The sequence below is a fragment of the Larus michahellis genome, chromosome 5 (genome assembly GCF_964199755.1).
Source record: "Larus michahellis chromosome 5, bLarMic1.1, whole genome shotgun sequence".
NCBI lineage: Eukaryota > Metazoa > Chordata > Aves > Charadriiformes > Laridae > Larus > Larus michahellis.
In genome coordinates, this window is record NC_133900.1 from 56052338 (window position 1) to 56069131 (window position 16794).

At 44.9% G+C, this 16794-nt stretch overlaps 1 protein-coding gene across 1 annotated transcript in view; it reads left to right on the plus strand.

Moving 5' to 3' along the window:
- Positions 1 to 4045: 4045 nt before the first annotated feature.
- The window catches only part of MSANTD1 (Myb/SANT DNA binding domain containing 1), a 36614-nt gene continuing 23865 nt past the window's right edge, over positions 4046 to 16794 (plus strand). The window contains 2 exon segments of the mRNA XM_074589023.1: positions 4046 to 4109; positions 4112 to 4309. Coding sequence (XP_074445124.1) covers positions 4046 to 4109; positions 4112 to 4309 — 262 coding nt within the window.

The window sequence follows — 16794 nt, forward strand, 5'->3', positions numbered from 1 at the left end:
ATGGCTCCAATTAGTTAATGGTAGTAACACAGAGGGTGGGAACTGAATCGTCAGTTCTCGTGTTGCAGGAAAATCATGGGGCTACAGGAATCTCTATTGGTATCTCTACTGTTAAATTATCTACTAATGTTTTAGGAGAAAAGGAGAGATGACAAACTTTACATATAAGAAACTTTCACAGTAGTCAAAATTTAAACTGGCTGTGAATATTCTTCTCCGTTTTCTCCCCCAGCCTAAACAACTGCAAAGTAATGCATAAGGGAAAAGAACCGTACCTATGCATCCACAGAGATGTAACCATTCAGGAGAAGTATCTTGGTGTAATTTTGAATAGTTTTGGAAAATATCAGCTCAATCCTTCGTAGTGCTCAAGAAGGTAAATAGTATAAGGCAACTTAAAAAAAATAATTTAGATTTGTGTCTTCACGTTGCACGGTGTGATAACTGTGTCTTGAATACAGCAGGAGTAGAAATGGTACACAGAAAAGCTGCCATCATGAGACTACATACAGAATGGTTTCTCTGCCAAGAGAACTTAAACACGGGCTTGGACAGGACCCCTGGGGTCACCACGTTCAGTCCTCTACTACTGCTGGCACCGTGGCATACAGCTTTTTCATGTGCTTCTCAAATGCTGCCCGAGAATTGTCTGGTCTCCGGTTTGAATGCGTTAAGCTTGTTCAGCTCCGCTTACATTGCAGTAGGTATCTGTCCTACTCCTGTTCATTCCACCTTTTCCCCTCCTGACATGCGTGTTGAAAACTGAGCTAGATTCTAACACTAAAACCGGTAAGACTGCATGGTGTATTGGCAGGTGGTAGAATTAATTTTTGGATGTTTAATTAAATAATGTCACAGTGCAAGCAGGATTGGCCAGCATTGTTCTCCAAACGATAGAAGCAAGGTTAGTTGTTGTAATGCTCCCACACCATTGCAAATGCTGAAAAAATGGCCGTAGCAAGTCAGTGGAGACATATGGTATTTCTTCTATAGCCAACAGGTGCTTGGCTGAAAAGATGAAGATCTGTGTCCTTATGCTCAGACTTCTAAAAATGTAGGTTCCTCTCTTGTTTTTTCTTAGAATAAAAAAGAACTCCAAGGAATTTAATTGCTGTAGAACTGTGCACTTTTTCGTAACACGAGTGTCCCAAGCGCTTTCTGAATGCTCTAGATACAGGACATCAAATTCCACCGGCAGGGGTCTGCAGAGCTGTGGGGGTCCAGCGAGGAGGTTGTATTCCTTGGCAGAGATTTTTAAATTATCACCTTCTTAAAGTGAGTGGGAAATTCTGTCTAAAAATCATCAGCGTGGAATGATGCAGAAATCTAGCTGTAATTTTCTTATTCTGTGGGAGGAGGTTTAGGGGTACTTGCTGTTCACTTTTAATGCTGTTGGATAAACTAATGACTATGTCACTGAGATGAGTCTGAAATCTAAATCAAAATCTTGTGTCAGACTTTATTTCCAAATGGGCCTGAACAAATTCTGCCGCTCTTGCACACATCTAGCTACAAAATTATCTTGACAAATGTCTAAAATGAATTGCAGATATTTCCATTTACTCAGCCTACTCATCTACCCCTATAAGAGGGATACCACCTCTAAATACCTCCTGTTTTGTCAAAAAGTCCCACTTTTCTACTGTGTAGCTCATAGTTTTATGTTTAGTATATTTCAGTGAGATTAAAATGTTAAAATACTTATTTTCTCAGGAGACTTACTTGCAACTTCCAAATAGAGCTACTTGTCCTTCCACTTCTTTCAAATGCATATTTAAAGAATTGGAAGAAACAACGAATTTGAAGAAAATCAGGCTCACGGTATTTAAAAACACATGTATAGACTTGCTCTTTAATTACAAACATACTCTTTTCTAACAATGAAATGTAGAGCTAGCTGTTACTTTGTTGTGTTGGTTTGTGATAAAAACACATCATCTAACAAAGGCTTTAAAAATTCCTTTCAGAAACGCCTTTAGTTAAATTTCTGCAGCTAAACTCTTTTAGTTTGAGGATGAGAAAGGTAAGCACACATTAGTTAGGCCACTATAGAAAGTTTCTATACTACAGAGTTTTATGATCTGCTTAACAGTCCAGATTATTCTTGACTTCAGCTTAAACAAACACTTAAAAATTCAAGGCAAAAGCACTTTGGTGGTGATAAAAGAGAATTCAGTTTGCATTTTAACCTTAAAGTAATAGATTAGGACTTTGACTGGTGGCAACTGATGTGTCTCTGGTGATTTCAAGAGGGCCTGTTTGCAGGACCTTGTTCCCTCCCCGATACTTGTCCCTTGAGTTCTCTGCACTGATGTCTGCTTCGGCTCCTGGGTACCTTTTCCCGCTTGCGTCCCTGTGCCAGCTCTCACGCTGCATCCCGCCAGCGGCTCCCACACTCGGCAAGCTCCAAACCCGGCCAGGGGAGTCAAACCTGCCCCTGCTGCTGAGGCCTCGGCTCACAGCCTTGCGCTCGCTGCTTAAGATACAAATGACTGGTGTGGTGGTTTTCGGATAATAACTTAATGGTTATAATACTTGTCTCAGAAGTGGTCGAACTTGGGTTTGGGTCCTCCTTCTCCCAAGGGATATTCAAATCCACCTGTCCCTTCCCAGGCTGTAGGCAACCTCTCAGCCCTTCCTATTGAAGTTGTGCCATGGTGCGGAGAAGGATTTGCAGAGCCAGAGAGAAGCAAGTGGGAGCCTGACTGTGGCCTACCGGTTGGGACCTCCCCTGGAGGGAGGTGGGGAGCAGGTATCTGGCGGCATTCCCAAAGCTGCTTACTACGCGCTTTGCATGAAAACATCCCTGGATAAAAATCAAAACCGGCCCCGGAGGCAGAGTCCAAACCCAGCACCTCTCTCCACAGGGAGAGGTTGCAACCACCTTGCCCTGACAGCGGGTGCTATTTTGGTACCACCCCAACCCCACCCTCTTCCTCCTGCCACGTCTTTAAATGAAAGTCGGAGCGGCTGCTCCCCTGTACCAATGCCAGAGCTGTGTTGAGGAGTGTTGGCTGTGCTCACAACTTCCCAATCCCAAGTGGGCTTTCAAGGGCTTAAGTGCTAAGAGGTTCATCTTGGCCAAAATGGTGGGATTTCAGCACGGAGGAAGAAAAACTTGAGGTACCCAAATACCTTCTTTTGGTGAAAAAATGGGTTCCTGTGGACTGTTAGGCACCTAATCAGTTATTTTCTTGGAGAAGGGGAGAAGTCATGGCTAATTTAACTCTGAGTCTTAGACTTGGAAACCACTTCCCATCGCAACACTCTTTAGGTACCTCTGTGGCTTTGAGGACCTTGCTTTAATTGAATTGAGAGCATGTTTCATTTCGAGAGGTGACTGAAGGACGTGCAAGGTTGACTTCAGCTCTGCAGTGTCCAATTCTCTTTTGAAAATTACTTCAGTTTCACAGTCATTTAGAAGCTTTTGAATTTTTTCCTCTTGCTATCTCTGGCTTCTCCTTGTGTAAAATAGAGATAACAATACCTTCAGGACCCACCATGTTTTAAAAAAAGACTTGTGATCCTCTGAAGGACAGCACGTTGAGCATTAACTCACTAATGGAAGAGTTCGGCAGATGACAGAAAAGTCGGGAAAAACTGCGTCCGGTGGTGGCCTGGGTAAGGCTGGGATGTCTTTTAAAGAGGCACTTTTTGCTGGCAGTGGTAAAATGTGTAGGTGAGGATGTTTGTCGTATTCTTTTGGCTTAAAATGTGCAGCTTTCAGCACACAGGAATGAGGTTGTTGAAGGCTTATGGGCTGATTCAAGTCATTTATGATGGGACTATATAGCGTGGGGAATATATTTGTCTGTGCTGTTTGAAAGGCTAGAATTTGCAAACTAAACTAAACCGACCTCACTAGACCTTTACAAGATAACCTTGGCTAATCACGGCTGACCTTCCTCCTCAATTACTACGAAATTTTTCCTCGCTCCCCTCCCTGCACAGTGCCTTGTTCTGCCAAACTCTCTCTCCCCAGACACGAAGTTCTGCTCCGGGTCAGTGATCTGCTGCGAGGACTCCTGTGTTGACTTCAAGGCTCATGGAGGATCTTCTGTTCCTAGGACAGCAGGTACCGAAGGTTTTCTTCCACTCCGTAAAACCTCCAAAGCTCTAGAAGTGCGGGTATATGTTGAGTCTATGCCTCTCTTCTGCTCCACCTCTGAAAAGCAGAGCAAGCGAACGGGGCCAAGTGTTTCAGAGCTGCAATTTCTGAGCATGGAGAAGTCACTGTGTTGTCTTCTCTTCAGCCAGAGGAGGTCAAGTTGGTCACTCTTTCAGTCCCTTGTAAGGAGTCGCTCCACAGGTTTGTATCTTGTGGACAGACGAGTCCATGTTATAATACCTGCTTTCTGCGGTGATTGCTGATTTGGGTTTTATAGGGTTTAACTGATCAGTACTTTTCCTTGAACCCGTTTGCTTTCTCCCAGTGTACTGGCTCCGAGGTTGCCGTGTGAGTGGACCGTTTCAGAGATGTTACCTGGTAGACTGGGAGGGGGGGTGTATTTTAAAATTTGTTGCCTTTTAATATTTCTTCACAGTTTTGAGAGTCCAACAACTTTTTGTGTCCTGTGGTAGACGTGCCTTCTTACAATCCTGTATTGGAATGGCAGCTGGTCTCATTGTCTCCCCAGGCTTTTACATGGAGAATTTTCTGATGAGAATATTACTTAAAGAAAGGCAAAATAATTTCTTTTTTTGGTGATAGTTATGTAAAACTACAGCACACAGAAAAACAGCTTGTGGCATCCAAACAAGTTTTTGATTTTTAGCAGTCTCAGAGAGATAGTGCAGAGTCTGTAGGGACATGCAATGCATTTCCTAACTTTTGGAGGGAAAATACACTGCTCTTCCACTTCCTGAGGGTTGATCTGTGCGTAGAGAGCTTGCCCTGGGCTCTGCTGTGAGGTGATGGCCTGGTCTTCCTTAAGCTGTCCCTTCCTCTCCTCTTCCAAGACTTGTGTTGGAATAGTTGCTGTTAGAAATCAGCCAGGTAAAATAATGCGTATGTGCGTATACATATCTATATCTATATATCTAGATATAAAAAGTCCGTGTGTGTGTGTATATATATATGTGTGTGTATAAAGAAAATAGGTAGTGGCACAGATGTTGGCTCTCTGACAATAATTAACACAGTCAAATGTAAATGAAAACCTTATTCAGAAGATTTACTTACTATTTTACTCTGGTTCATACAGAATTGAGCATTTGGGAATGAAAGAGAGAGTTGATTTCTGAGTGCACTGCAATCGTATCATGTTAATAATATAAAACAAAGCTCATCTTGCTTTCCCATATTGTAGCATGTTGAAAGTAGTGGGAAGCATCTAAATCATCTTAGAAGTAAGAGTGACTCCAGAAACTTTGACTGATAACTCTCACCACCTATAATAGTTAAAATACTTAAATGGGAACTTGCATGTGATGCCTGCCTGAAGGAGTTCTTTTTTGCAAGATAAAGATGACGTAGGGAGGCGGAATAGAATAGAGTATTGTTCTCTAAAGCATTTACAGTAACGAGACATATAAAATACTCTCAAAATGTTCCCAGTAGTTGTGGTGACCCGTGTTCGGGAGTCTCTCCTGTCTTTACAGCAGAAGAAACCTGAAAATGTGTATTTCTGTCAAAGCAAACACTAATAAGGATATATCTGATCCTGCTTTTGGGACCATGAATTTTATTACTGAGTGAAGTGTCTGGTTCTGACGTTCCAGAGGGTGTTTTCTGTTGCTTCAAAACCTTTTTGGACCTTTCATTCAGCTTTCATCTCTGGTTAAATAACTCCTTAACCCTGCAAGGCACTGCAGAAAAAGCAGGTTTTTTTTTTTGTCTGGGGTTCTGCCATGACCCATCATATTACGGCTTTTACCCAGAGGCTGGTGGAAGTCTGGATGTCAGTTGTCGTTATCTGATAGCCATGTACAATACCCAGAGAGGCACTGTATGGATCAGAGGTCAGGGATGGGGCTGCAGATCCGTCGATGAAAGAATCTCGTTACTGTGGAAGCAGCTTAAAGCAGGGATCAACATGAGTTACGGTAGCTGGGTTTTGGCTGGGTGTCGTGGTATTCTCCAGATTTCAGGAGGCAGAGAAGATCAGAGAGTTCGTCAGGAATATTTCATGTAATGTCAAACAGCTCTTGTCAGATCTGCTCCTTTGTTTTCAGAAAGGCAGGATGATATTTTGGAAAATGTTTACTATTGTGGTTTTGCTAGACTGGTTTTTACAGCCAGAAGAAATGGATGAGGGTTTTTCTTGTCCCATTCGTCGAGGATGTTCCAAGTCCTCCTTTCCCGGATGTGTGTTGTGTTGTCCAGCCACTCCAGCTTGTGTGTTCAGTGGTCCTGCCAGATCAGCACTTCACTGAAGTTCTCCATAATGTATTCACAAAAAGTGATAAAACGCTCCGTAAGAGGCCTCAAGGAATGATTAGTTTAATCTTCAATTAGTTCCCGCTGAGACTTGATGAGAAATCATTTGAAAAGGTACGCGTGAGCTTTAATATAATCTGCCTGTCCAGTTGTCATGAAGCATAGTGTGCAGAGAGGAAAGATGTTGCAAATGGAGAAAACCATGGCATTAGGATCGAGTATTCTAGACTGCTGCCTGCGATGGGTTTTTTGGTCTGCTGGAGTGGCTTCAGCCACTGGGATATTGCTACGGGGTGTTAAAAGACAGCGTGAGGGAAGAGTCAGTGCAAACTGTATGTTCAAGCATGTAAGCCATCGCTGTTGGGTTAAAGTTGCAGCATATTGGCAGAGAAGAATATTTTCATTTATACGGCTAGTGAGGTGCTGACAAGAAGCAGGCACACTTGGCGTGCCCTTGGTTGCGAAGGTTTTTGGCTCGGGCTGTTGAGCTTTATATTTTTTGAATCCCCAGCAAAACAGGAGCTAAAGCCAGTCCAAGTAGTTTTTAGAACGCCCTTTCACAGTAAGGTGAGTGAGCTGGGGGGAGAAGAGGACGGACTTCCCAAGTCCTTTGGAGTTGGCCGATTGCCTCCAGTAAACAGTTGCACAAGAGTGCCTCCCTTGGGAAACGCACTGTTGCTTTCAGTTTGCACAGCAAATGGAAAACACTGGCCACTTTCATTAAAGAGAATGAGATACTGTGTTGTGAACTGGCTTGGTTTTTTGTAAATTGTTTAGTCTTGCATCTCTGCAATCAGATGGTTGTTCCTTGTTGCTATGTTTAGAAGGTCTCCAGTCCTGCAGTCATTAAAGTTGTTTTATGTAACAAAAAAATCCCAACCTTCTGAGCAATTGAAAATTTGCTTAGAATATGGGGATCCAAAAGTGCTCCTTCTGGCTATGCAGAAGTCTGTCAATCGAATGTTTAGAGATGAAACAAAATAAGAACTCCCTAGTGCCACTCACGTTGGCCACAGACTCCCTTCGGACAGCTTGTCTGTACTTGCATCTTTGTGCTGGATGTCTCCCGCATCTGTGCGGTTTTAGGTTCCATACATTTATCTGCCCAAATCGCCCCTCAAACATCTGGGTTAGGTTTCTTACTTATGCTGGGTACGCCCAGAGCCCTGTGGAGTTTGGCTGGAAATAGGTAGGCTCTGCAGTACTGAAAACCATAGCTCTTCAGCTTTGTTACTGTTCAGAATAATCTTTGCTCACCTACCGGAGGCAGCTTTGCTGCCAAAAGAGAGTCGTTTGAGTGCCCGCTAATCTGCTGCAGGCTAACTGAGTCCAGTTAGTCCATAATTTAATCTTATTGATTGCATGACCTACTCAGGAGAGGAATGGATGGTGGCAGGTTAAGCTCTCACTCCTTTTGGTAGTATTAGCTTTGCATGCCTCCAAATAAGCATCGGGGGAAGTTCAGATTGGACATTAGGAAAAGGTTCTCCACTGAGAGGGTGGTCGGTCACTGGAACAGACTCCACAGTGAAGTGGCTGTGGCACCAAACCTGTCAGAGTTCAAAGAGAATCTGGACGATGCTTTTACTCATATGGTTTAGTTTTAGGTAGTGCTGCGAGGAGCAGCGAGTTGGACTCGATAATCCTTATGGGTTGCTTCCAACTTGGGATATTCTATGATTCTATGAATACCCACGTTGTGGTGGGTATTTACAGGCAAGCAAGTCATGCTGCTTTTCCCTGCACAGACCTACACTTATTCGGGGCACATCCTCTCGTTCACAACACTGAATGTCACGTTGAATGAAAAGTGTGGGGGAGAATTTTAAAATCACTGGTGGTATTGGACAGCTGGTGTTGGATGTGGAAAAATTTGCATCCAGAAGTGGTTTGTGGGTGTGCATTAGTTCAGGAGGCAGATGGACTTCCTCAGGCTGGCTGGAATGCTCCTGTGTGCGACAGCTAGAAAATGTTTCTTTGATCTGTGGGCCGATGGGTTTGCTGGCAACGTTTCACTGAAGCCAAGAAAGGAAGCAAATACACACTCCTCAGTTTAGTGATAGCTGAAACAATAGAAGGTAATGCCCGGATCAGAGGAGCATGCTCAGGCCGGAATATAAACTGAACCCTGGTTGCTGGAGTGTGGTTGGGGCAGAGCTGTGTCTGATAAACAGCAGAGAGCCACGGAGAGGGGAAGAAACATCTGGAAAAAGCCAGGAGTCAATGAGGAACGTAGAAGCAATTGCATTACAGGCTTATGGTGAAGCCAGCGAGAGGAGACATGCTGTCCCAGGGCAGAAGGCTGGCTGCAGGGGCACGCTTGGATGTGAGAGGGGGGGATGACCCCTCCTGGCTGTCCCTGGGATGTCCAGGGAGGACGACTGCATGCAGTAAACCAGGAGGAATCACAAGACCCCGAATACTGGCAAGCCACTTTGTGTTTAAAGGGGCAACATTATATGCATATCGCAATAAACCTTTCTATGCTGAGATGGGTCGTCCTCCTGCCTAGCACGAGACGTCATAATTAATGCTTAAGTTTGTCTTGGAGCTGCAACTCAGTGTCCCAGTAGCTTGCTACTTGCATAGATCATCTGCACATAGGCAGAAGTCATCCTTTCAGGGGAAGCATTTGGAAATACAGACCATGCAGGACTTCACAGGCCATGTGGCCGTACAGTCTCTGTGGGATGACATGGAAACCTGTGCTTGTACTGGAAACCCTGTGTTTTTTCAATGGGAATAGCAGCTTTTCCATGTAGCGCTCCGACGCAGTACTGAACTCCCCTGAAACACTTTGAGAACAGGTTTGGGAATAAAGTCAAGAACAACTGTGACCCGCTGTGCGATACTTCCAGTTCAGTCCCTTGAGAGCCACATGTGTTTCCCCTGGAAGGACACAGAGATGCTGAGGGATGGCTGACATCGCTGACAGTCTGTCCCAGAAATGGCAGCTACCTCTTGCATGGTCTCAATTTCCATTAGCAACCACTTAAGCAGATAAGCTCTTTGGCCATCACAGCAGTGCTGGTGAATTTGGTTTTACTTATCTTTTTGGCAGCTCTCGGATCAGGCAGTCTTTTACGAGTATCGTCTGAACTTTATAGGTTGCAACACTTTTCTCAAATTTCCATTCCTGAGGCTGCCTCGCAATAATACCCAAAACACCATTTATGTTTTAGTATTTAAATCTTTTATGAACTGGTACGAAAATCTCCTGTGCCCTAAATATTTTAACTGAAATATTTTATTTTTTTTTAATCTTGCAAATTTTCCTCTGTGGGTCTGGAGAGTAGAGAGAACCCTTGCGAGGGGAAAATCCCACAGTTAGGGGGTAGTCCGGGGTCTCCAAGCAGAAGCACAGAAGGAGAGTTGGAGAAGCTCCTGCCTTTCTTGATTTGGCAGACATCTTTGATCTATAACGCTTTTTATTTTCAAAACCTGTGGCTGACTAAATTGCAGAACAACAGGACCCAATTCCACCACTGTCCCCCATCAAGACGAGCCGGAGCGAGGCGTTCCCCAGCCGCCTTGGGCTAGTTGCTGGGCTCTCCTGGAGTGTGGCTGCGGGCGGAGGGCAGGGTATGGAGAAGGGACTGGAGCCTCCGCGCGTCCACCGCCGGCTTTGGCAGGGAGTCAGGGAGAGACAGCGTGGGGATGCAGGCAGCTGCTAGGTGGATGCAGCAGGCTGCCAAGCTAGTAGCAAGCTCCGAGCGGCGAGGCTGGGCTTCTGGCAGGGAATTGCCAGCGACTTGCATTGCAGTTTCTCTGAGGTTGCTGGAAAAGGGCCCAAACTGCTCTCCTTTCTGGAAGAACGACAAGCTAGAACCCATGGATTCAACGCAGCTCTAATGCTTGTTACCACAACGATGCAAAAACTTGCTTAGCTGGAGTCCCGTGCCGGTGCCAAGCTCCCTGCGCTTGGCTCGCTCTCATCTGCTTGAATCCCGGGGATGGCTTCTCACTAACGGATCAATGAATCGATAACCGCCTTCAAGCGTTTATTTAAATATGGCTACCTTTTACGCTGCTGTTGGCACGGGCTGACACCAGCAGCATTAATTCTTGCTGGGGCAGAAGCGATGCTGTGTGCAGCCGCAGCACCGCCACGGTCAAACCAGCTGCTGTCATCTGTTTTTTAGTGACACGGCATTTTTCTCCTGCCCTGCTGAGCGGTGGGAATGTCGCTCAGGCACAGGGCAGGCTTCTGCGCAACAGGGATTATTTTTCTTCTTTTGCGGTACAGCTCAGATCCAAACTGGATTAAATCATGGTCTACGTCTAAAGTGCAAACTGCTTAGGAGAGGTTCTCAGAAGAATTTACTTCTGAAAGAGACATATTTGCATGGCATTTTAGGAGCAGTTTTTAATGAACTAGACACTTTCCAGCACATAGCTTGCTAAAATGTGCTAAAAACCAAACATGGGCAGGAGGATTTATTGACTAACCCCTGTAAGTAAGCAGGGCCAAAATAAGTTCTTTCAAGTGGGATTCGGGAAACCATTAATTGGGAACTTAGCAATTTTCATTGTGATCTGATTTGTTGCTTGCTTACCAGAAAAGGAGTATGTCTCATACTGTGTACTGCGGGGTTGTTCCATATGCTGAGGACCTAAAAATGATTTCTTTAAGAGTAAGCAAGTCTCAGAAATGCTTTTTTTGCTATGAATTGAGCTGGGGATATGACACATGTAGAACTGATATCTTTGCTCTCTATACTATATAACTAAATTCTTAAGAGTATGGCCTGTCTCTCTCTCCGTATGCCTGAAAATTTAGGAACATGTATGACTGAAAGTCCATCTTGCCTGGCATCCTGCCTCCTCCATATATTGTAAGTGCCAGATGTTTTAGGAGTGGTTATTTGTAACTTCTGGACATAAGTGATTTCTTCCCACCCCGATATGCTAGACTATTGTCTGTAGCATGACTGTTTGTGTCTTCGTTAAAAAAAAATACAAAGTAATTAAAAACATTCTTAGTGGTGTTATTTTTAATATAATTACTACCAGCATCCCAGTCTATACCTGGTTTCCCCAAGCAGTGAATTCCTTGGGTTCACTGCAGTCCCTGAGCTGCTGCTTCTACAGCCCCACATAATTCCAGTTCTCCCCCCTGTCTGTGCTGATGCTTCCGGGTGTGACCACAAAAACTGCTGAAGTCCCATTTCCCGGCCTGTCTGTGTTCACCTTGCTCTCTCTCACCACCCTTCTCTCTCCGACTGGATGTCTGTGCAAAGCTGGCTTCCATGGTTACTACTAAAATAGGCAAAGGAGATATTTTTGGTCAGAATCTGCCAGTTCAGCAAGATCAACGTGCTTTTGGGAAGTGTTCTGATTGCGGTGAAATTCGAGCAGGATGTGGTCTAGCAAAATGAAATCAAAAACCTCTCCCCGTTGCCTCCAGCCCACTTGCATCTTCTCAGACCTTCTCCTCCTGGGCTGCCCTGTGCCCCGCTCTGCCATCAGGGAAACCTGCCACACAGACGACCTCGTGGCAGGGCACTTGTATGCAAATGATTGGGTTTTTGTTTGTTTTGTTCCAAGCACTGACGTATCCAAATCTTCTCTGCCTTGTGTCAGCCAGGACACCTTCCTCTCAGCCAGCCTCCTCCTGAGCACCTGTTCCTGTCGTCACACTACTTTGCAGGTGTTATTTATTTTAGATGTACATAAAAGCTATTCAACCATATGATGGCCTTTGCTCAGTAACGTATTGCTGTCACTTGTCCTGTCTATCCTGTTTGCTTCCCTTGTGGCATGTCCCAGTTAGGTTGCAGACCTTCTGACGAAAGGGATTGTCCTTTTTTTTTTTTTTTTTTAAGTACCGTGAGACACCTACTATACTTACTCAGCCTGAGTAACTTTTTCTTTTTGTCTTTGTAACAGGACCTCCTGCAGTTTAGGTAGCTTTTTTTTTGCTTCCGTTACAAACGGCATTGTACTGTTCCTCTGTTAAACTTCCCCCACAGGTACAGGGACAGCGTGAGCTGTGGTTCACGTGCCATTTTACAGCACTGACCTGGTGGCTCTCTGCTCATGAACCTGGTGGTTTTCTAAAGCTTCTGAGCCTTTACAAACCCATGCGATTCCATCACCCAGGGAAGACCAGCAGAGTGACTGAAAGATGCAAGGACCTTATCAGAGTTCCCAAGCCCAGCTCCCCTGTCTGCAAGGGGCTTCCCTACCTTAGGGCTGAGCTCCTGGTTTCCAGCACTCTCCTGAGCACAACGGCTTTGCTGCCCTGGACCTGTTGGTTTAATGGAGGTGAAAAGAAGGCAGCTTCTCCTCCGTCAACACCTGTCCCTGCCTGTCTTTTTCAGAAGGAGAGGAAGAGTATTTCTTCTCTCATTATGTTTATCCCTCTTTGCAAATTGCAGTGTGCAGTGATCAGAGACATTAAAACCATCATTTTTATTAAGACTTCAGAAAGTGGGCATTTTACCTGGGTGGATGTCAAAATGTGGGGCAGGAGACAGCCTCCCAGCAGGTGCAGACAGCTTTTATGAACTTAAAATATAATATCTCACTGCAATGCAAAACCCAAACGCTTTGTTTTTAAACAGACACGTATGTAGTTTTACATTCTTTTAAACAGAGTTACCAAGGTGTACCTGCACTGAAATAACCAGAGGATGAACACATGCTCTGCAGCCACTATCCAATTTCCAGACTTGTTATTGCCCACATGTGCTGTGCTCCTGGTGGGCCACACCAGAGGATTGCGAGGAGTTGTGACTTTGGACAACCTTGCTTTCAACAGCTTACCCTAAACACAAAAGGGTGCAAGCAACTTTGTTTTTTTTTGTTATATGTAATCAAGATGTTACAGGATGCCCTACTGAAATATCCAGGTGTTTTAGAGAGTTGGACCTGTGCCTTTGCACGGTGATGCACGCTTCTGATGGCCCTCCAGGACAGACCTCCTCCTCCCAGTGTCACTGCTCAGAATTGCTGTCTAAAAGGGTGTTTGCTGCCAGTAGTAGTAAAACTGGGAGCAGACCAGTTGGTCTCAAGACTAATCTACTAATGTCCTTCCACTTCTGAAAGTCAAGGAGGCAGCGACCTGTGTGTCAGCACCTGTATAGGCAGCTGCCCGTTTGGATTTCAGGCACAGAAGTACATTTCCAGAAATTCCTTGCATCCTAATGGAATAAGTTCTGATTTGCCAAGAAGGTGCTGCCTGACTTCTCCTACCACAATCCCCATCAGCAGGATCGGACATGCTCTTCTGCAATCACACTTTAATGGCTTATAGTTTGTGGGCTGAGCTCTGGTAATTGACTGACTAGAGCCGTTATCTCCCTGCAAATGTGAGGGAAACCCCCTTGCCCTAAACCTTGGCTAAAGAAAGTTTTGTTTGGCATGCGTTAGCCCACACTTGCAAAGCTGAAGGCTATATACACAGTTGGTTAGCATGGATCACTTGAAGTATTGTCAACAGATATGTTAGGATTAATGGAGTTGTCTGAACTCTGTGATAGAAACATCTATAGGCAAACTTCATTAGATCCACATCGGCAAATTAGAAACCCTTCCTACCCTGTTTGGGTTTTGTAATCTTTGGAGATCACCATGCAAGGTGGAACACTCGTGAGAGCTATTATTCAAGCTGATATATAATGATTGCAAAAAAAGGTAGGGTGTTTAGACAGATGATATGAAGAACAGATTTGTGAGAGGGTCCTTAAATTCATGTTCCTTTCAGCTCTTAGGTGCAGACGTGCATTGAAAGGAAGGGCATGAGTGAGATCCTCAAGCCCACTGAAGTCAGAGTTCATATCTTCTAGACTTGTCATTGTGGTGCCCGTCAGAGGAGGGACTGGGATGAGCAGGAGAGTGGAGAACAGCACCTTTCTCCTATAGAGGGAAGTCATCTACAAAGGATGTCCTTAGAAGCTCCATTATGTATTTCAGTGGTTTCCAAGAGAAGTAACATCCTTATTTTATTGAGAATAGTTGCAGCTTTGTTTTCTTGTGGGATACTCAGTGCCAGGCTGGTCCTTAGTCTGGAGGAAGCCAATGCTGGAGGACTCCACCATCAGTGGAGACATTGGAGCGGAGCATGTGAGGGATGTCAGTGCCAGGCGCATCAGTGCCTCGGGTCTGGCAGAGGCACAGACTGTCATGCCAGCAGTTATTCTGGGTTTGGTGACCAGCCAGTCTTGAGGGAGACGATGAATCTTGTCTGGCCTCTAGCTTGAGAGGGGCGAGAAGCAGCTAAGTCCTAATGGACCTTTTCCTCCTAATGCCCTCATCCTGGGGAGGTCCAGCTCTCTCACCACCGCAGGGCTGTTCGTCACCCAAAGGATGGCTGGTCCTGTCTTAGCAGTTCCTCCTGACTCACGGGCCAGGACAAGGAGTTAGCGATTCCTGGGGACTGGGCAGATCTGCAGAACATCAGCAGAGAGCGGCACAGCCTGGAGAGGTGGGTTTTTTCCTCCCCTGGCGCTGTTGAGGACTGAAGGGATTATTTCGTAGAATCATAGAATCATTCAGGTTGGAAAAGACCCTTGGGATCATTGAGTCCAACCATCAACTCCACTCTACAAAGTTCTCCCTTACACCATATCCCTTAACACCACATCTGAACGAGTCTTAAACACATCCAGGGATGGTGACTCCACCACCTCCCTGGGCAGCCTATTCCAGTGTCTGACCACTCTTTCTGTGAAGAATTTTTTCCTAATGTCCAGCCTAAACCTACCCTGCTGCAGCTTGAACCCATTCCCTCTTGTGCTATCGCTAATTACCTGTGAGAAGAGACCAGCACCAACCTCTCTACAGTGTCCTTTCATTTGGGGCTAAATATTTCCTTGCTTTCAGCTCCGTGTAGGAAAAGAATCGTTTTATCAACCACTTGGCCACGTGTGCTTCAGCGAGGCAGAGAAGGCACGCCGAGTCTCCGTAATTAACATCAACAACTCTCTCAGAGGAAGGGGTAAAACCTGAGCCCTGGAAACTTAGATTCCCTTCTGGTGCTGAGGGGAGGGGAATAAAGGAGGTATTATTAGAAAGCATTTCTTCTATTTAACAGATGTTAAATAACGCTATACCACTATATCAACCTGTCAATTAGGCTAATAGGAAACAGCGTATAGAAAAGTTAAGAGATGTGAATTGTACCGGGAAACAACCGCCCCCCTTCTGCAGGGTCCTGGGTTTGGGGCCGGGCATGGCCCCAGCGGAGGGTGCGGAGCACAAGGAGCAGCCGTGCTTACGGTCGGCATGTGGGCATGGAAAGGGGAAGGAACGGCTGCGAAAAGAACTTGTTGCAGCTGGACAGGTTCTCTCCCACCCTGTCCCGGTTGTCATGCTTGAAACTGCATTAAAAAAAAAAAAAATCTTTAAAGCAAAGATGATATGTTTCTTTAAGTTTTTTTCTTTACAATGTATACGTGTCATGCTGTATGGTTCAGTGGTGTTAATCGGCATTTTCAGAACCTAGATGGATTAAAGTCTGGAGGGCAAAACCAAACCTCTAATGGATGATTAAAGGTTGAAAAGCGAGCTTGGCTTTGCAGTAGCGTGCACCGGTCCCGAGTCAGACCCAGCGCTGGGATGGTGGTGGTTTTCTGTCGGACCCTGCATGGCTTCCTTAAACTTGCCCTGGTGATCCCCAGCCACCCCAGACAGCGGAGTTTGGTACAGTTTTATTAACATAGCTGCATGGAGCCCAAGGTTAAGTGATGGGAATTTCAAAACAAAACAAAACAATAAATTAATAAAATGAACGTGTCACCAGCTGATCCTCTTCTGACCACCATCTGTCCCCTGATCATGTGATGTCTCCCAGCTGGCCACCCAAGAGACAAACCATGCAAGATCATCATCACAACATATGCTGCTATTTACACATTTTTAAAGGTAATAGTTGCTAGGCTGTCATATTAGTAGTTAAGAGTAGTTATTTGGAAGCTAAGGGATTTTTCCTTTCTTCCTTTTTTTTTTTTTTTTTTTTTTTTTTTTTTTTTTTTTTTTAGGAAGCCAGTGACTCAGCAGGTATATTTCTAACAGAGATGTGTTCAGGGTTGGCTCAGTGGAAGTTCTGTGTGATTTCCCCCACCCCCCCACCCCTTATTCTGTGGTATGCTGTTGTGCCTTCTGTAGTAAAGAGTAGAATAAATAAAATAAAAAGAAGGCAACGATACAACAAATTTTACTAGTGTACCTTTTAGGAACATTATGTGCTCTCTTTGCCATCTCCAGGATGCAAACCAAGCTGTGCATTTTTAAACTATTGTTGAGATCAAGGATGTGGTTATGAGAAGACTTACAATTTATAGGATACTTAAGCATTAAGGATTGAGGCGAAGAACATTTCCTGGGGATTAAGGACTGACTGGGTGAGCCTCAGGCCATTAACCCCTGCCTGTCATTAATCTTCAGGAAATGCCCTGCAGTGAGGTCATTAT